Source organism: Parasteatoda tepidariorum, chromosome 3 (assembly GCF_982258835.1).
Source record: "Parasteatoda tepidariorum strain Cologne lab strain chromosome 3, Ptep-v5.0, whole genome shotgun sequence".
Taxonomy (NCBI): Eukaryota; Metazoa; Arthropoda; class Arachnida; order Araneae; family Theridiidae; genus Parasteatoda; species Parasteatoda tepidariorum.
The window spans coordinates 79,185,504-79,207,827 of NC_141757.1; the positions used below are offsets into that span (position 1 = coordinate 79,185,504).

At 27.8% G+C, this 22,324-nt stretch overlaps 1 protein-coding gene across 1 annotated transcript; it reads right to left on the reverse strand.

The window, feature by feature from the left end:
- Positions 1–179: 179 nt before the first annotated feature.
- On the reverse strand, positions 180–21,059 carry LOC107437067 (uncharacterized). Its single transcript, XM_043039331.3, has 8 exons — positions 20,680–21,059; positions 19,555–19,942; positions 14,704–14,751; positions 11,718–11,801; positions 8,969–9,424; positions 7,861–7,976; positions 3,930–3,987; positions 180–454 (listed from the first exon to the last, which is right to left on the reverse strand). The coding sequence occupies exons 1-8, from the start codon at positions 20,680–20,682 to the stop codon at positions 357–359; spliced, it is 1,251 nt and encodes a 416-aa protein (XP_042895265.3). The 5' UTR covers positions 20,683–21,059; the 3' UTR covers positions 180–356.
- Between the last annotated feature and the right edge of the window lie 1,265 nt (positions 21,060–22,324).

The window sequence follows — 22,324 nt, forward strand, 5'->3', positions numbered from 1 at the left end:
CTGAGAAATCGAATTATAAAAAATTCGAACAGTTAAAATTCGATTTCTCAGAAACTATTGGATCGTTTTTCTATTCGGCATGTAAAATTACTTTCTTAAAAATTTTATACTTTATAGTTTTTTTTTTCTTCACATTGTGCCCTTAAGTTTATTAAATTGCAGTTATTGATAAAAAAATGCTTTAAAATTTTTTTTTATGTTGGAACGATAAATCAAAGAAATAATCATAAGAGAGTCACAAATAAAGACCAATTTTTTTTTTACATATTTTAATAGAATAATAATTATATATTTTGAGTTAGAATAATGAAGCTAAAAGTTTTGCACTCCTTACTCGTGTACTATCTGCTTTCTTACTAATATTCTAAAACTGATTCCTCATCATATAAAATTCGTATGGAGTCAACAATCACTTGACGATTTAAAGTATCGATTTCGATGAATACTGGTGAATCTGAAATATAAGAATTATAAAATCCTTTAGGAAATTTCATGTGTCTTTACATATTTCCAACAAATTATTTATTTTATAATATGTCGCCAAATATTTGAGTTGTAATTGTTATATTTTATATTACCTTTATATTGAGTTGGAAAAGGGATAATAACTACTTGAGCAGGATTATTACACTACATTATTATTACCTATCCAACAGTAGAAGAAAATCATCTAAAGCAGTACTAGCATATTTTCAAGCGCCATTAACTAGAGTGATTTTGTCTTGATTTTTAGGCTAGTACAAACCAAACATAATGCGTACGTCACCATTTTTGAAAGTACTATTTTAAAAGAGAAAAGGACAAAATGTCATATATAGTTAAAAATATGGAAAATAATATAATAAAGATTAATGAAAAGAGAAGGAAAATTATTAAATATATATAATTATAATACTTTTAAAAAAAAATTTGTTTAAAAAAAATTATTAAAAATCCAGAAAACAAAATAAGGAAAATATATAATCTCGTCCTCAGCTCTCACGATTGTATCCGCAGAGAAAAAATGCTTTCTAATATTGTATAAGAAAGTAAAATATATCAATACAGTAATGCGAGGAGCACTCAAAAAATTAAAACGAAAATAGTTTCTTTAAGTAAAAAATATACGAAATAACACATATCAACAAAAAAACAGAAAATAAAATGTATGAAATGAATAGAACACTAAACGTAATCTATAAAGCGAGTATAGAATTCAAATTAACTTACTCATACCAGAATCAGAATTAAAATATTTTCGTGATAAACCTGCCAGATTACAAAATATGAAAGCAGAAACGCAAATACAGATTAGAAACGTAAATAGAGAGATTTTTAGAAAGCGCTTCTTTTCGTGCGGATATAATCGTGTGAGAAGAAAGCATTCCTTTTTGCGGATATAATCGTGTAAGCTGATGACGAGATTATATCTTTTCAATATTTTTTTCCCGGCTTTTTTATAATCTTTTAAAATACATTTTTTTAACTATTTTTTAAAAATATTTTATTCTAATAATTTTTCTTCTCTTTTCATTAATCTTTATTATATTTATTTTCCATGTTTTCTTTACGTTTTTAACTATTTTACGAGTTTTATATACTTGCAGCTTATGCGCAGTAAATAGAACTTATTAATTTCCATAGTTTTTCTCTCTTTTTCTTTTAATTCACTCTTCTTTTTTTCACTTTTCTCAAAACTTGACATTTCACTTTTAGCCCATTGAAAGTATCAATGTCAATTTTTACTGGAGATCAAAGCATCATAATCAAGTTTTTCTTAGGTTAGAAATTATTGGATATCTATATCATAAATTTTATGAATTAGAAGTTAAGTAAATTAAAGATGTAAGAATAAAAACTAGTTAAATTATTAGATAAAGGAAACAAAATGTTATAGTTTTAGAAACTTCTTAATTAGTAATTTTTTATTTTATTATATAACCGTCGTGGAACAGCAGACCCAATTTTGGGTTTACGACTACTAATGTTCAACTCCGTAGCCTTGTAATTTCGAACCAATCCAGAAGACAAGGAAACTCCTGAATCAGTACCCCCAGAGGTATGATTTGTTATGGGAACATGGAGGACTTTGAGACTCGACAGATTTAACGTGCATCAGTCACCATTTACTCCACGGGGAGTCTTCGGCTGGCGAGGATCGAACCCACGACCTCTTGGACATGGGCCCAGTGTCCTACCAACCAGGCTATCCCGGCCTCTTAATTAGTAATTAGGGCTAACAAAGATACTGTATAAGTAAACATCAGTATTTACTTTTGCAGAGCTATAATTTTATAAATAAACACTAGAAAAACGGCTGGCTCCATTTTGGTCCCTCTCGTTTTTTTAATTGTTCTATAATTTAAAGAATAACTTTCTAAAAGTACTGAGTATTTCTGACTTTTAATAATTTGATTTAATGTAATGCCTATTTAATCATCCATGCGCTAGTGTATATGTTAGGGATGTATGTATAAAACCTTATGCCTATGACGGGAGATACCATAGTGGCTCCTTAGGTATTTTCAACATATCTTCAATTATTATTTATAGAGAGAAGGAAACTCAGATATCTAAGAGACTGACATATAACATTTGAAACGCCAGTGTTCCGTTTAATAAAATATTTTCATTAATCAAAAGAAATAAAATACTGAAGAATTTTGATGACCAAATCCCTAATACATTTTTTGTTACATTAATTATGATTATATTTTAAGATTTTGGATGTCTAGTTGATCAACACACAAACAATCAGGAAAGGGCCAGTGTGGCCCCTTCAGACTTTCCAGATATACAGCAATGTTAACATTGCTGTATATCTGGTAATAACTGAATTCAGTTATTTTTAAAATGTCAGTAATTTAATTACGTCACGTTACAGACATTACGTAAATGACAGTGCTATGTTAAATGGATAAGTTATTATACTTGAAGTAAACACTATTGCATCATAGAAATATTGTCGTTTAAAATGAGTGTGCCCTTAGAAAAAAAAGAAAGAAAAAAACATTATTTACATAGCAGCATACAATATCGGTCACACCAAAGTAAATTCGCAAATAACTTATTGATTTTTTTTACAGTTAAAATCCCTTATAAAACCAAATTTAACATGTAAAAAGAAAAGAAAAACTCGATCTTTTTTGTAATAAAAATTGCAATTTGTTTGGCTACTATTTTTTTGTTTAAGTCCTAAAAACTGTTATAATTAAGCATACACCTAAATTGCTCGTAGCAATAAACCTGCTGTAGGTTCAATTCAAGGTTCGGTTGAAATGAATAGAAACGGCGGTAGATCTCACCTTCTAAAATATACCGCATTTTTGCTTGTCAGAATTATCAAAAGTTATTTTAACTAGTACTCCCATATAGTAGTTGGTAGGACAATGTTATCCTGATGTACTGGAAAAGAACGTTTATTTTTATTGAGGATTTGAACTTAATAATCTGATTCAAATAAAAGAAACCGAATTAATTAATTTTAATAATTAACGAACCTAACTTTTAACTAAGTGTTTACACAAAATAATATTCAATATTTTATTTAGTTTTGCTATTTTTATTTTCTCAAAGCGAAATATCGGACAAACCTAAAGCTGTTCATGATCTTTATCTCAAATTTTATAGATAATTTAAAATTAGTTTATCGACGTATACGCGTGCTCACTCATTGGTTGTTCTGCTACATATCTATTATCTTAGCAACGTAAGGACAATTTTTAAGACTATACGCTGAATAATAAGAGCAGTAAGAAACAAATTCGATTACTGAAATAACTTACGTAATTAAAATTTTTATTGAAAATAAAAATATAAAATTTTTTTAAAAAGTTAGACAAAATGCAAGTTTTTTTTAGGACACAGCAAGTTTGATAATTATTCTTTGAAATATTTTTAATTTTCCTGTTAATAAGAAATATCCATAGCTCAGAAAATTAAGGACTTACCCGATTCAGGAAGCACTCCATTATTCCACGTATTACGGATGTCTTCATTGTTTTCCCCCTAACAAAACAAATAGTCATCAAATAATTTAAATAATTAATTTCAAGAAACTAAAGAGGTAAAATGCAGTAAAGAGGTAATTCGCTTCAGAATATAATCATTGGTTTTTCACCTTCAGTTTTCCTTTTTTCGTCAGCAACTTTACGTTTTCATTTCATATCACTTTTGTTTCTTCTCATTCACGTCTGGCAAGCCTTGAAAATGGGCGCCTGTTTTTGAGCGCATGAAACACGTCGACTGCTGTTTCCAATTTGTATATTTTTTAAGCGAATGAAGTTTTTAATCAAGCAAATAGTCATTGTTACTTATGTAAACTAATTTGTAATTGCATTAAATTAAAATAATCTTAATTAGTGCCGCAGATTCTTCATAAATAAAATTACCTTTAAGATACTAATTATCTTTTTCGAAAATTAAATTTTTTTAAATCTAGAAAGCTTTACCCCATTCTCGCTCAGCTTGCAAATCCTCGTAATTACTTCTCATTTTTTTTTCCTTCTTAGATATTAATATTTTCCACGAAAACTCAGAATATTTTGCTTTTTAAAATATTTAAGAACACTCTGTTAATAAGTAAATCTTAATAAAATAGTCATTTGCCTAGATTTGAAAAATATTCATATGTGCTAAGGAATACAGATAGTGGGACTTATAAAAAAGAAATGAATGAGAAGTTGATGATAATTCTATTTCTTATTGACGAAACTTATAACAATTCAATCAGGAAATTGTTTTTATTGCATTTAAATAAGTTTTTATTTTCATTTTTAATTGTTTTTAAAATGTCCAATATAAATGTTAAGATTTATATCTGGCAACATGTTCTCCATCTCCCTCTTTCTTTGTCTAATTTTTGTTACTTGCTGCTTTTGATTGACATCTACTCGAGCGCGACCTAACCGAACAAAGAAATAAAAATCTAGAAATAAATAGTAAAACTAATAGTAATCTAAATAGTGAACTAAATAGTAAACTAAAAAGAAATAAATAGTAAATGTTTAAAGCAAAAAAAAAAAGTCTAACACTTGATAATTCTCGAACTAAATGTCGAATCTTATTAATTTTTTTCCATCATTATTATTTCGTCGTACTCACGTTATTCGTAATTTCAAATTTCGAAGTCTAATAGATTTTTCGTAAAAAAGCAAAATGTAACGTAAAGCAAAAAATAAATTAATTTAAAAAAAATAAAGCATTGCCATGAAAGAAAGTAATTAAAATTACAATAATTTTCGAACAAATTAGAATTTCGAAAAAAAATGTGACAACTTTTTAAACAAATATGGCCTTCTCAGTATAGTGCATCTCAACTTTGTAGTTGCACTCCAGCGGTTTGTACCCGAATAGTATTTTTTCCAGCAAATTTAACAGTTTGCCATGATCGACCTGAATATCGAATGTTAATTTTTGTTATTCCATTGTACTTCCTGTACAGAGCGCAAGAAATAAATAAATATATATAAAAAATAAATAAAAATAAATAAATAAACGGACCACCCTGTATAACTTTTGATATAATGATTGGATCTTCACATTGTAGGATTCAATCTTAATAGTTCAAGTGGGTGACCTTAATTACGCTAATTAATTAATGCAATCGCTATTTTAAGTTACGAGATCAGACACAAAAACGTACTTTCTCTAAATAAACGTACGATACCCTTTTCCCGTCAGTTTCGGATTTCTAACCCCCAAAATATAGGGTTTTAGTCACAATGTGGGAAATATAGTCTGTATACTGTGGTCAGGTAATAATTCAGGTGTAAATTTTACTTTTTGCGTATTTCACCATATTTCGAGAACCTTTTAAGCAAATTGAAAAAATTTTGCACACAATTATAAAATTCGTTTGTTCAAAGATTATTCGATTCAAATTATAACTTTTAGTACATATTTATTATTTTATTTATTTTTATTATTTATTAGTCGAAAAACTTTTGAATTGTAAAATATACAACTTTTTACATCTTTTTAAAGAATACAATTTTAAATAGCAAAATACAAAATTTGAGCAAAATCGGTCGTATAGTTCCTGATAAATCGAATTTTGGAAAAGTCGCATTTTTAATATTTATAGTGGCAATTTGAAAGTCAGAAGAACGGTCGAAATTTTTGCTATATTTCCCTATATTTTGACAAGTTTTAAACGAATCAAAACTTTTTTGCCACAATTTCGTTTATCCAAGCATGCAAACAATTTAAATTATTTAATATTTTATTTAATAATTGTCGAGAGTTTTTCGATTGTAATTTATGCACTTTTTTAGAGTATTTTGTAATCTATATAATTTTAAATGACGAAATAAAAAAATTTAAATTTAATCAGCCGAATAATTCTTGAAAAATCAAATTCACGACTTTTTTAAATTTGTTAACTGAGAAATTATTTGACCGATTTCATTTAAATTCTACGCGCTAAGTGGGAAATTCGGATTTCGATTAGTCACCACCACCGGCTGAGTTTTATTTTGTTATACGATTTTTATGCAAAAAGTTGTCGTATTTTCGACAAGTACTTATTTAAGCGCCTAACATTGCTACAAGTAAAATAAGTTTCTAATGTATGCTTTCCAACCTGAAGTGAATGCGCCAAACCCCGAGTCAATAGAATAAATAGTTTAGATTAGGCGTTATAAAGGTTTTGTTCACGAACAGTACAATTAAAAATAGTACTTATTAAAAAAAATTACTTTATTTTAAGATCGAAATTGAATAGCCGACCAAATTTTGAGTTTATGACTGTCAATGTTCTACTACGTAGCTTTATAATTTTGAACTAGCCTTCATGGACGACTTTTTTTATGGAACTAACCCGCATTTCGAGAGTAAAATCATGAAAATCTCCTACGGCTATCCCTAAAGCGGATTCAAGCCCATGATCCGTCTAACTCTGAGGATATTTTACGTCAGCATTGTGGTCGGTGCAAGCCAGATGCGGAATTCGTATCAACCAGCCATAGTTGGGAATCGAACCTAGTTCACCTCATTGGAAGGCTAATGCTCTATCCCCTGAGCCATCACGGCTCTGGAGATACCTGCCAGCCTGGGTCACCTCCCACGGCTCTTCTTTTTTATAAATCTTGCAACGTTTTACTACTTACAGTGAAAAGGGTAATGAACAGTTTGCCACAATTTTAATTTTTTGAAGCTATCTTTATTACTGAACAATAAAACTTTAGATTACTTAAGAGTAACGCTCTTTTTCCCCCCCGCTAATAGAAACACAACTTGTAAAATTAAACACTAGAATTCATTTAGGCATAACATTAAGACATTATTATAAATGATACAATTTATATAATCCGATTACAATGTAATCAAGATTATTTAAAATTGATTACTTATAGTCATACTGAATCCAATAATATAATTACTTATATTCAGGATAACTTGTAATAGTTAGATTACGATGTTGTTATCAACTATTATTATTCATAATCATAATTACTTACGATTATTTGTAATCACAATTACTTATGATTAGGATTATTTGAAATTATAGATTTTAATTCTTGTCATCATAATTACCAGCAATTGTTCCTTGTTAAGATTACATGTAATAATATTGTTAAGATTACACAAAGTAAATTCTGAATATTTACAATCACGGATTTTTATACTATATAACCATGATAACTTGCAACCGCGATTACAATTTATTGCTTGTAATCGATAAAAATTTTATAAATTTAAAAATATATTTGAAATATTGTAAATTTCATTAGTTTGAAAAGATGATTGATCTAACACAAATTCTATTAAATCTGCGTTTTGAATTCATACAATAATTTTTTTCACCAAAAAATTAAGTAAAAATAAATAAATAAAATAAAAAGAGGAAAATACAGAAATGAATGACCAAGTATGATTTACCAAATGTTGAGTCTTTGAGAAAGGATAAACAAAATCACAAGGCAGCAGTTCTTGTTCTCGGTATATGTATCTTCTTAACAGCAGATCAGCTTGCTGGATATTTCCTTGACTTATACCTAATAGTTAAAAAAATAATTATTCTAATGTAATATAAATTTTATATTTTGCAATAAATTTAAAGGAATGAATGTAAATAATGTCGTTAATTACTTTGAAAGAAATTTGAATTTAATTAAATATTTTCTTCAATCACCCCCCCCCCTCGCCCTTTGCATCATGAGCTATTTTGCCTTTTATTGAAATAACCAAATTTAGAAGTTACCTTTTTGTAATCTATGAACCTTGTACCATTTATACGACAAGTAATTGTTGTAGGTTTAAACTTGATGACGTCAAATAAGCTTATCTTCTTCAAGTAAATACTAGTTCTCATCATCCTAGTTATTTTTTTTTTCTCTTTTGTTTTTCCCAATCTTTATTTATTTCGTTATATTGGGTATACGTTATAACTGTTTTATTTAGCTCGGTATAACCGTCTCGTTCTTATGTGTTAATGAGCTAAAGTACTCTTCTAACTGTAAGACATAACGTTTCAATTTCATCAAAACAACACTATATAGAGAGATAAAGCAAATTAAAATACACAGTTTTTATTTCAACAAACGATTAAGTTATTTTCTCAATCACATCCAAGGAACTATTCAACTTTTTCTACCCTTCAAATATTGGAATTTAGCTTAAAAATTTTTGAAAATAGTTCCTCTGTTAAGAAAACTATTTTTTCCCCCTCGTGTTCCTATAGTTTTACCCCATAGTACCATAATAAAGTGTATATGTGTTAATCTTAATGTGAATTATTTGTACTCTTTATGCGCTAAGATTAAGAATTCGCAATTTTAAGAGTGAATGATCTTTAGGCATGTAAAAATTTTGAATTTAATTTTGTGAATTTTCATTTTATAGTAAGTTTGCAATCTCATTTGTAAATAAAAAAAAATTACCTATGTTTTCTAAGATATAATTCTTAAAAATTATGCCTGACAATAATTCCGACTTCATTTAAAATATCAATTTTTTATACGAAATTAAACTATCTCTTTATACATACCGTAAAAATAATCCACGAGGACCATATCAATCATTCCATACTTTTGTTGTAAATAAATTTTATCAGTTGTTTCTCGATATTGTTCGTAACTAGTAATCTGAGAATTCGAAATGTCTTCTCTAACATTTCGATGCTTTGATTTTCTTGAAGAAGAAACTTTTGTGCAATTTTTTGGAAATTTAAAATAAATCACAGTTGGCTTCGAAGAAGTTGCCAGCTGATTGTCATTAAAACCTTGATGTATTGCTGGTATTTTCGATGTTTTGATGTTCAAGTCGTCAACTTTATGAGAAGAGTATATGAACGGATCCTGATCCTTAAAGCTGAAGGTTTTAATTTCTCTGTTGCTTGACTTTGGATAATATGAAGTTTGCAGATAGCTTTGGAATTGCGGGCTAAATGCAGAAGAAACTGCATTATTCGGAGAAAGTGTCGATGTCGTACTTCCATGTTCATCTAAAATAGAAATCAGGATTTAAAAATAGTAATGGAAGTTGGAAATAGGATTAAGAAGGACCAGTTTTGGGTTTAATAAGTGAAATAAATTCATTCAGAGATACACTTTCCTATTTTAGAGTCATAGGCTGTTTTCGAGATCCTCTGCTTATATGCATTACAAACATAAATTGTTACTTTTGTAAGGAACAATAGTTTATTTGAACAAATATTTCTGGCTGACAATAAAATATCCGCATAAAATACTTAAGTATATTAATTAATTTTTATAGTATTCTTTTCTTCTCCTTATTTATTTATTTATGATTATTTTTTTTAATTTATACTTCAATTCCTGGAGAGTGGGGGAAATCTCTCTATACGGAAAAAATCGTAAGCGTCTCCGGCATTTTGGGTGTTCAAATTAACATTCCATTTTATTTTGTTGTGCAAAATCTATAAAACTTCAAAATTTTAAATTATGAAGGTGAGTAGAAAAATGTAAAGGGAGTACGATGAAATAAAAAAAATTAGTCAGTTATTATTGGTTATAGAATTATTAACTGTTAAACTTATAGTCAAAATACAACGCGGGCCATTTTGAAGGCCAGAGGAATAAAGCTACAGATTTGAAATTTGAATTGTTAAAAGGACTATTTTTGACTATGAACTGAACTCGAGCTTTTTTAAAATGTTACTTGATTCGAAAAATATGGTAATTTTAAGTGCTTTCTGTTTACGGATTTTTTCTCACTTTTTTCGCCTTATGTTACATTTTATAATGCTGCGCAAAAACTAGTTTGCTGTAAGAGTTACGAAAGTGTTTAGAAAATTCACAGAGAGTACGATGGAATAAAAAATAAAATAAATGTAAGATTCTATAAAAAGCTCGAGAATTATCATCTGTTAAGCGTGTAAAAAATATAATTTGGGCCGGTCTAGTGGAATTATAAATACCGAATTGAATTTTGAGGTGCTGAAAGAGCCATTTTTATTTAAGAACTTTTTTCGAAATTCCAATTTTTTCAAAAATTACTGAAATCCTAAGTTCTTTTTCCACGAATTTTTTTTCCATCTTTTTGTTTAAATATTAATCATTTATCCATTGTTGTATTAAATTAATCTCTCTCAAGACCTTCATTTTATAAGCTCGCGCTTAACTTCGCTCGGGGTTGGTGTCAAAAGTAGCGAAAAAATTAATAAATAAAATTAAAAAACGAGAAAAGATTGGATGTTACAGGATGTAAACATTAACATTCTGTAATCCAAAGAAAGGCTATCGTTACATATTGTTAATAAGCAAAGAATCAAGAATCACTTCGAATTTATTATTGTATCACAATTTATTTATTTATTTTGAAGCACAGTTGACTATTTTTCAAATCTAAGTAATTGTTCATTTTTTACGACTAACATATTAAGAAAGTGTTCAAACATAAAATTATAAAATGTATAGATTTAAAAAGCAATTTTTCTTCCTTTGGAGAAATATTGACATCAAAGAAAAGATATTAAAAAAAAAAAGGGGGGGGGGAGAAAACAGACGAGGAATGCGATGCAACCACGGGGGTAGACGAGAGGAACGAGCAGGGGACTGAGCATCCTAGTTCTTTTAAATTTGTAAAAAAAAAAAAAAAAAAAAAAAATCAAGATTTCATTTTTGAAAATTTTTGAAGTTTAATAAACAAAAAATAATGGCCTCTCGTATGTTGGAATGCTGATGAACACGGACATCGAATGTCTTTTTATTAATTTGAAGTTTGAATTCTCCCTATTTTTTACCTTCACCGTTTTTAACGTTCAAATCATCTATTGTATAGCTTAAATTAAAGAAAAAGAAAAAACCCACAACTGACTAACTTTTTCGTATAATATTTCACATTCACTCAATACTCAATATAGGGGCTACTTATTTAAATGGGAATTTTTCAAGGGATTACTTCAAACGTTAGCAAATATATTAAGCCATCAAAATTAAGTCATCCAAGAGAAAATTATGCCCAAAAGATATTGCACACATTGAACATTTGTTGTATGCATACCAGAAACTTAGTGAGCAATTGTATCTTTTCATCAAATCTGAATGAATAATTTAGGCTAACCCTGTATCACCACTATGTCATTCACCGTGAAAAAAGAAGTTGCTCCATTGATACGCACTAAAACTTTTACGATAAACATCTCATTGGTGTATTGTGTTTAGAATATAAATTATTATTGAATAAACTGACATTGGCTATTTTGCTATGTGATGGTTAACACTCAACAAAAAACATAAGCATCTACTAATATATTCCGTAAGAAAAACAATCACCTAATTTTGAAAGTTTTGCCTCTGGATTTTTTCTAGGTCTACCAGGTCTTCGAACTTCTTTTTCTTTCTTTTTTCCCAGGTATCCTACCAATAAAACGATTGCATTATAAGAAGAATTTTCAATTATCACAACAACCATTTGTTTTCAATAATTTTGAAATATTTTTTTTAATCCAGTAATAGGGATTTTGATTTGATAATGTTAAGATAGAGCACGGATTTTAACTCTATTAGAGGATTAGAAATTCAAAATCCATTTGATTTATCCCCTTTCCTTTTTTTTTTTTTTTGTGTGTGTCTACTTAAACATTTGACGAACATTCGAACATGACCATTTTTTATAATTTAACCGCAGATAGGTCAAATGGTAATATTAATATAATAAATTTGTAGCCTATGTATATTTGTTGGATTTTAGATGGGGAAATTTTGATTTTATTTTCATAAAAATAAATTTATATATTATGTAAGAACTTTTTATATTTTTATTTAAAAACAAGTTACAATTTTGTCATGGTAGATAAAGGCTTTTTGTTCGTCAATTAAATAAAACGGGAAAAAATTTTTAGAAGGTTAAAACCTTTTTAAAATCTATAACATTAATGTTTTCTGTTTAATGATCTGTTGTACATTAATTCTGTTTTCTGTATATTTTGTTGAAAATATTTCTACTTTAGGGTAACTCGGTAGTTAATGGTAAAATGAAATGACTGTAATGAAAAGTGATTGAAGTAAATTTTTTTTGAATATTTTTATGTAAAAATTGATGTTCAAAAAAAATCCCAACCTATCTAACTTTTGTTACAGAATTGTAATGAATCGTAATTGAATGGACTATACTTTTCTTACGAAGCGGCCTCCAAGTGTACAGTACGCAAAATAAAATACATACTAAATGACTTTTAATGTAAGGATCAGATTTGCACTTACTAAAATGCCAATTTTTGAATATTAGAACTTAATCTTAACAGTTCAAAGGTCTAAGCTTAAATATGCTATTTAATTCACACTGTTTAAAGTTACGAAATCAGACACAATAACATACTTTCGCAGCGAAAATAAAAATTTTCTTGATTCTTAGCCCTCAAAACATGAGGAGTGGAGAGGGGACGCCGCAACTCGGAAATAAAATTGTCGGAATAGTTGAGTCAAAACTTAGCTTTGAATAACGAAATTTTGCTTACTTCATATTATCTCTAAAACTATTTAAGTGATTAAAAAAACAAAAACATTCTGTATTTATAAAAATTATTTTTGAAGATAATATCATGTTAATTTTTTCTTATAATTATTTACAATCTTTTTATTATTTAATTTATTACAGTTCGAAAACAATTTGCTATGTAAAGTATACAGATTTATATAAATAACTTTAAAAACTATATAATTTTAAAACTATATAATTTAAAATTATAAAATCCAAAATTTGAATAAAATTGGCCAACATAGTAGAATAAGTACGCACTATATATAGAAATTCAAAATTGTGTGTGTAAACTTTCATTTCTTAGAATGCAACGGATTACTCTCAAATCAAGCATAGAAACAGAGGCAGTTATTTCGATGGCGATGAGACTGCTTTAAACTTTAATAGCCTTGATTTCATAATAACTTGTATGCAGTGAGTCCCCAGGTTTAATTGTGAGAACACTCTTATACTGTCTTTGTGTTCTGTGTTCAATAAGACATAAATATTATTTTTTTTTTACATTTCTAATCACATTATGCTCCTAAATCACAACAGATGACACTACTGTTTTTCAATAATTTTCTCGCAAAAATGACGATTTATGTTTAATTATTCTTTTATAGTTTGACAATATTTTAATTCGGTTTCACGAATCAGGAATAGAGCGCAAAATAAAAAAAGGCACACCCTGAGTAACTTTTGATCTCATGATCGGATTTTCACACATTATGAATCAATCTTAATGGTTTGTGGGACTAGCTTAAAATATGTCAATTTAGTGCAGACGATATTTTAAGTGAAAAAAAATTTTTAACGCAAAAACGTACTTTCTCTGAATAAACATGCCTTTTCGACACTCAGACATTCGGAATTTTGATACTCAATGTAAGGGGTGGGTAAGCTGTATTATCTTAATGATAATTTTACTTTTTGCGTATTTCGCTATGTCTCGAGAATTTTCTAGGCGAACAAAAAATTTTCACAGACAGTAATAAAATTTTTTTATCCAAAGAATTAACCAAGCATGCAAAAAATTTTTTTTTTAAATAATTATTTATTATTTCTTACTATTTTATCTACTGATTATTGTATGATATAAAAATTTTTAATCTCATTTTAAAGTATGTAATTTAGATGACAAAATACAAAATTTGTACGAAATCGGTCAAACAGCTTCTGAGTTTATTTAATTTTTAAAAAAGTCGTATTTCTCAAGAAATATTCTACCGCCATTTGAAATTTCATTATTTTAATAAGTGTAAAAATTTATATGTCTTACAATTCAAAATTTTTCTACGTTTATTAAATAAAACAATAAAAAATAATTATTATGAATATAATGAACAAGTAACCTTAGAAGAAATGCATTTTAAAATTGTGTATTAAAATGTTTCTATTCACGAAAAAATGGTATATAGAGGTATGTTTATATAGGGTACGTTTTTGTGTCTGATTTCATTACTTAAAAAACATCTGCTACACCAATTAATTATTATAATTAAGGTCTTGAACCATTAAAAACTACTTTTAATGCAGTAAAATCCAATCATTAGATAAAAAGTATTCTTGGTGTTAACTCTTCTTTATTTATGGCGCACTGTAAGTTTTAAAATAATTATGTTTATTCAAACAACAATTATATACGAGATACGATTTCGTCAAATATAATAATGAAATACTTTAAATCCAATACCTAAATTATTTAATAAAATAATAAAAACGATAATAAGGTATAAGTAATCTTTACATATTAAATATTTATTAAAATAGATTTTTCAAAGTTCTGTGATTAACTACCTGGGATAGTTGTCTTAGGTCTGGCTTGTTTTTTAATACTAGGAAAATCTGGAAAACAGAAATATTATTCATCATTATTAATAATATTATTTAAAATGTTTTTATTTGATCACCATCAGTAATAAATATTCTCTCCACAAAGCAAATGTCTAGCCTTCAATATTAATTATAACTAACTCTTTAACGTTGTAACTTTGGTTCTATCTGGACACGAAGGAAATCCAAATCCTGAGTATCAAGAAAAATTTGCATTTCGGTTACTTTGAAAATACTCACTTTTGCGTTACATGAAAGAAAATATCTTACAGTTAGCTCAATAAGGCAATGATTGTAGACCGAAATTCATCTATTGACTTAACAGCTATATGTTTTCATTTGACTATTTTTAAATTTGACTTTTTTCACTCAAAAACAAATTACATTGCCAATTTATATGTATTTATGACAAACATATACTTAAGAGCTGTGGTCGAAAGTAACGCGCTGCGAGTAGCGAAACTACGGAAGTACTATAATAGCTAAATTTTTGTAGTTTATGGTGTAGTGTGCTACTTTTTTTAAAGATAGTGTAGTCAGTAGGGCGATACGAAAAAAAATTGTAGTTTATAGTGATTTCTGGCAACTACTTGTAACAATAGTTAAGTGAAGTAATAGGGTTGAAACGCAAATTTTTTTTTCCGAATCTAATTGATAAAAATCTTCGCGGATCCGTCAATGAATGTAATAAGAATGCCCTTGTTGCTAAGTGTTAATAAGAATTGCGCAGGGTTGGACTGAAGATTTGGGGCCCAAGGAAGGGAGGGAATTGAATTAGGGCCCCTTGAATGAATGAAATGTCTTCAAATTTTTGGAAATGAAGCGTTATTGATTTCGCTCAGTGCCTGGATTTACATAATTTATAAGAAATTTTAAACATAATAGCTTAATAAGCTAAACATTTTATATATAAATCTTTTAAAATCCTTACTTTTTAGTGGACACCGTTAATTTTAGAATTTATTGTTAGAAATTAGTTTTGTTGATCCTTAATTTAATTATTATCAATAAAATACATCAAAGGAAACTGGCTTGTTTTCGTTCCAAAAATATATTTTCCAAAAATGTATTTTTCAAAAATATATGTTTCCTGACTGTCGAAACAGTTTCAAACGTCGCTTCAACTGTGGTAACCCAAAAATTTTCTGACGCGCCCTTTTTCCTCCGTCAATATTTAAATTCCCTTAAACAAAAATACATGTCATAAATTTTCCTTTAATGTGTGCATTTCAACTTTTTAAGAGCTGATTCGTGAAAACAATTTAAAAAACAAACAAACAAATTATAGCCCAATAAAACTAATGATCTTTCGAATCAGCAAAAAATATTAAATTGTATAGATTGTTATGAATGAGATATTAGCATTTATGTAACTACTTTTCACTACATAATCAATTAGAAATTAGCAAAAATAAGTTGATTTAGATCAACTTATTTCATTATTTCGAGATATTGCACTAATTTCGAAACATATTACTAATGTTTAAAATGAAAACAAGTTAAAAACAGTTTTCAACTCAAATACAGTTTTTAGCTGCACAAGAGAGATCATTATTGCCAATACATTTATGAGTTCAGGAAAAAGAAAATCTGTGGAACTAAAAAAATGGTGAGACCCTCAACATATTCCATATAAATTGTCTCCATAATAACTGCCCCATTTCGTCCACCGGCACACTATCTGTAAAAAATTAAATAACAGTTGTTAAACATTATGCTTTTTCCATTCAAGTTTGATCTAAACGTTTTTGATATTTGATCTGATCAAATAAGCCATTTCCTAGAGGGTCCTGAATTCCAAGCAACACAGTGACAACTCCCCAGTTTACTTTCTTTTTTCCTTTCCTCTTTGAAAAGGCTTTAATTACCTTGATATTGGCCAAAACGAACGTGTGAGGAAAGGTTTGAAAAGAAGGAAGAACAACAAAATAATTTATTGTTTTGATTTAAACCCATTTTAACTAAGTTCGATTAAAGATTATAAATTTATTTACTTTAAATTCTTTCTTAAAAACAATTGGGGGGGGGGGCGAACCATCCGATCTATATTGTGCACACGCCAATTAGTAAAGCAAAATTCAAATTTTTTCACCAAAGAGTTTTAGCTTATCAATTTTTCTTAAAATAGCTTTGAAAAAGCTGTGTAAATTTTATAATATATTCAACTTTATTTCTATTTAATATTAAAATATTAAACAAAAATTAATAATCGTCATTAAACTATACCGTAATAAATATTATAGTCGAAACAGTAAGTATGCTTTTTTTCCTTCTTCCGTATTTTAGGGGGGAATATGACTTTTAAGATCCCCTTGGTTTCAAGCATTTTGCAGGTAAGGCCCCGGTTTTGTACCCAAAAGCTTGTTAACTCAAAATTTAATGCTCATTATTAAGCCGTATTATTAAGTTATTAAGTATGTTTTTGTTTCACAAATCATTGCTTAAAAGTTGAAGTATCATTTTGGGTAAAGTGTTTCTTCCTCCGTTTTCATGGGAAGGGGAGCTAATTTTTAAAGGCCCCTTTGTTGCAAACATTTTGAAGGTGGGGCTTGGTTTTTATAATCAAAAGTTTGTTAACTCTGAATTCAATGCACATCATGCTGCAATATTAGGTATTTTATGTTTCATAATTCATTATTGCGAAGTTGAAATATCATTTTGCATGGAAGTATTTTTCCGTTTTTTTCTTTCTTTTTTTCCCCCTTCCCTTTTTAGATGGGAGGGGGGGGATTTTAAGGGTCCCTTGGCTTAAAGTATTTTGCTACTGCGGCTCCGGTTTGTGCAATCAAAAGCCTGTTAACTCATAATTGTATGCATATTATGCCGCAATTGAACGTATGGTTTTTTGTTTCATAATTCATCATTGCGAAGATGAAGTATCATTTTACGCAAAAGTATATTTCCTTTCCTTTTTCCCATTTTTAGAAAGGGGCTGATAATTTGTAAGAGACCCTATGACTTCAAACTTTTGTCGGTGGATCTTCGGTTTGTACACTCAAGTTTGTATGCTCAGAATTTTATGCACATCGTTAGGCAGAAGATGCAATTCCCTACAGTTATTTATATTGTGGCGCATTTGCATAGCTCCAGGCTTATTCAATAAATAAAATTCTGAATAAATATTTTATTCTCAATTCCAAGAATAAAACAAATTAGGACAAAGAATGTTTTAAAACTATATTATTATTATTTTTCATTTTTTTGTTCTAAGAGGCATGAGATCAGATTGCCCCACCTTTAAGCTGGAACACAGGGGGTGATGGTTTTGTCAGGTCTATGGCCAGTCCGACCCAGGAATTGCGTATTACTAACATTTAAACTAGCTTTTATAAATACAAGCCAATTTAGCACTTTGGCCACACCTTCAAAAGCGATTGTACATTCAGAACACATTGATGTTATTTCAATGGAATGGATCATATTTTCTTCGTAATTTTCGATGCGTTTTATTTCTTAAAACAAATAAAAGAGCATTACACACATAACAAACTTCCACACATTTAATAATTTCCTGACATTTTTAAAATTAAATATCCCATTCGTAAAAGGCATGAAAAGTTGAAAGTTAAAAGAAAAAATTTATAAAAAATGGTTAAGAATAACAAAATGACTCATAATATATATTTTATAATAATTACTCTTGTTTAAATAAGCCGATTCCTTGTTAAAATTCAAAACCGTTTTGAACATGGGTGTAAATTAAATTCTCTAACAAAGCTTGTCTTATAAAAGTATTGAAGAAAGACTACATTCATTTTAGAAGTAGTTTGTAGTCACTTGATTTTAAAAAAAAAAAGAAGTTGACGCTGTAGTTAACTAAATAAAGTTGTAGTTAACTACAGAAATAATGCAGTTTTGCCGACCACTGCTTAAAGGATAAAAATTTTAAAAATATATTATGTATAACATACATAGGTATTTCAAACAATTTTATTTAAAAAAAATTTTTTTTAAATTTTTGTCTATAATAACTTAAGAAAATGATACGATAATGCTTTTGACTGAGGTTAATGATTCTAACATTGTTCTTGACTTAATTAAATGAAGTAAAGGCTATAAAGGTTTTCATATGTTAAATTTTTTCAAGCTTTTATTGACTTTATAGATCGTTATCTATAAATTTAATGATTTATGATCTTCAAGAAACTTTGAAAAAGTCTTTTGATTTTCATTTACTCATTAATCTGTCCTCCTAATAAATAGCGTCTTATGAATTCACCTTCAAATGAGGGTTTAAAAAACGTAAGAGATGGTTGCGGAAAACCCATATTATATATTCGTTTTCATACATAAAGTATAGTCAAACGAAATTTTCTTAAAAATTCCCTTATTCTATTACTTGTAAGTTTTAATAAAGTTGAAATCATTGAAACAGATGAATAACAATTCAGAAAATATTATTGAATAAATTTTTGTCTGTGAAGAAAAGAGAGGGAAACTGAGCTTAAGATAGTCGATTTTCACTAAGATTCCGGACTTCAATTACAATATTATCATTATCTGATTCCTGTATGTTTGGAAAAGGAACTAGCAAACGAATATGTTGGAACTAGTACGGAACTAGCATGTAGGTACTAGCAAATGAGATTGAGCTGTGGGCAATTCATTTGAATATATATAAGAGAAAATTAGGATTTAAAATTTATATGTGAATGATTTTAGATAATAAATCTATGATGTCGAACAACCATAAAAATTTGACATTTTGATTTTAATTTGAACATTTCACAGCAAGCTTTTTCCTATTAATAGCAACAAAAAAAAAAAAAAAAAAAAGCTATGAGCATATTTATTTATTATTGAATATAAAATTACCTAAAACGAAATCTTTTTTGACGCGATGGACAATTCTTCTGGAAGTTCGGCGTAACTCTACAGGTTCTACAGACGAATGAACTGAAGTTGGAGATTTTTCACAACTAATTAAAGCATTTGAGCATTTATCTGTTTTTTGCACTTGATCATTTTCTCTAAAATATTTATTTTGTCCTTTTAGTGGTTTTCTCACATTTTTTTCATACGTATCGTTGTCACAGAATCTTTGAAAGTTGACAAAGGTAGGTTTGAAAATTTCATCTATAGCGTTTCCTGCTTTGGAATTTTTTCTCAAAACTTTTGTCATCTGAATCTCTAATGAACTTGATAGAAGATCTTTATCATTAGTTTCATTTCTTCCCTTTTCTTCCATATCAAAAATGTCTGACTAAATATAAATAAAAATATAATGTGACTAATTCAAATAATGTTTGCAATAAAACATAAATAAACATATAGTTATGATTTTATTTAATTCTATTCGTGTTTTATTTTTACGAAATCTTTATTCATAACGCCATTTTTACAACAAAAAAAGCAAATTTTATTGCATAACAGATTTTGTCATTTAACATTTACTCTTATTTTATATGAATAAATATATTTATAAAACAAAAAAATATATTATAATTACGATTTCTATCTACTAACAGGAAATGGAAATCGTTTTATAAATAGTTTTAATCGAACGTATTATGAAACTAGTATGTTCAATTAACATAACATGAACATGTCAGTGTTGACATACACCGTTTTGTGAATCTCTAAAATTAACTGTTCAATTATGAACTGTATTTTCTTTGAATCTTAAATTTCCCTCTTTTTTTAGAACTACCTGCATAAAGAAATTGAAAGGCTTTCTATAAAAATATTTTTAACTACTCGAAGTTAAAAATGTTCGAGAAAAAATACTTTAAAATACTTGAGTTTATATCATATCTTAGATTCAATTTTTATCATATGGATTACAAAATATCAGTCCTTGGTGGAAGATTAAAATATTGTATTTCATACCCGTTTTCCCCCCCTTCATATCCATATGTGTTACAATATGTAAATATAAACAAATGCTATTGTGTTACGCGTAATATGTAGAACATGAATATATCATAATATACGACTTACCATACTTTGCTAAATTAATTTAGATGATAAAAATATCAGTCAGAATATAAATTCATATTAAAGGATCCTGTTACACAATAAACCACATATAAATCGCATACAATACTAATTAAGAAAGTACTAATTAAACTAATTAAGAAAGATGAATTAGAAAAATTCCAATTCTATATTTCTTAATTAATTAAGTTCCAAAGCAAAGAGCTTATATTTGCCCAAACGATTGCAATTAGTATGCCGATTATTTGTGCTGGTTTTTAAAAAATATCGTTTTTTTTTCTTCCTTTTTTTTCCGAAGTCATCTTTAAAAAGCTGGTCTTTAAAAACATTAGATTAATTTATTTAAAAAATAATTTATTAATTTATTGTGTTTTACACTTCATATATTTATAAAAAAATAGGTAGAATTAATTTTAAAAAAACTTAAATGTCTGTAAATAAAAGACTTGATAAATTACTGTATCGTCTGACATTCAAAAATGCTCAGTTCTTAAAATTTCTTTTTTTCAACCAAAGTTCAAAGATCAGATACAATAATTTTTTTTTAAATGAACAAAATAGAAATATTTCAGATGTTTCTCATAGAAAGTTCCGAAAAGTCTAATTATTTTATTATAAAGAATACTTATTTTGAATGTTGTACATCATGTGACTTTGGCATAGCAAATTAATTTATCCCTCGTTAGAGAATTTTTTCTAAAAAGTTGGCTTTAATGGTAATTTTCAGAAAAAAATATTTATGCATTAGCTTATTTTAAAGTGGTAGGAATATATAAATTCCCTATTATGTGAAGCGATACATTCTGCATGAATGATCAAGAAATTTATATTGCCATCTACCGCATAGCTCAAGTTAAATCAAGCTAGTCTCAAAATAAATTTTTTAAGTAAGGACAAATTTGATTAATCAAGATTTATCAGTTTATACTGACCAGGAAACTTCTGAAAGTTTTTAATGAAGCACGAAGCTGAAACTTTGAGTAAATTAGTCGGAAAGTGGTCGAAATTTTGATCGCAAGATTTCATTGTCACAAACAAAGAATGCGAGTTAATAAAAAGGCAGTAATAATAAAATAAGGAAATGTCAATGGCTTGTACAGGTGATTAGAGGCCCGGAGCAAATTTTTCGATTAGTATTCTTCGATTAGATTAACCCCTTAAAAAGCAGTGTGATCACTAAAAGAAGCAAAAATAATAATAATAATAAATAATTATTTAAAAATAATAATAAAAAGAAAGAAAGATAAATATTAATAAAATCTACATACATGGTATTTCAGATTTTTCTTTAGTAAAAAAAATAATAAATTATTATTTCCAACAAAGTATTCTTAAGTTTTTCTTAAATGTAAGGAGAGTTGAAATTTTAATCGCCTAAAACTAATTTTAAATTAATTTAAACTATTTTTAAATTAATTTTAAAAATCTTTGCTTATTTAACACTAGCTGAATACCCGCTCTTCACGCGAGGTGAATAAAAAAAAGGCAAAGAATAAATAAATCAGTACTGTGAAACACTACGAAATCATGCTCTAAACTGAAAGGCATATACCGACACAATTAAAGAACTTAATGAAGGAAACAAGTAAGTGACATTTTTAGGGGAATTAATGAATCGGTGAAATTAAAACATAAAGTGGTTGCATCA

Coding starts and splice junctions, on each gene's coding strand:
- LOC107437067 (XM_043039331.3), bottom strand. Junction 3,988..7,860: donor TCTCAAAGACTCAACATTTG/GTAAATCATACT, acceptor TTGTTTTGTTAG/GGGGAAAACAATGAAGACAT. Junction 455..3,929: donor TGGAGTGCTTCCTGAATCGG/GTAAGTCCTTAA, acceptor CTTATATTTCAG/ATTCACCAGTATTCATCGAA.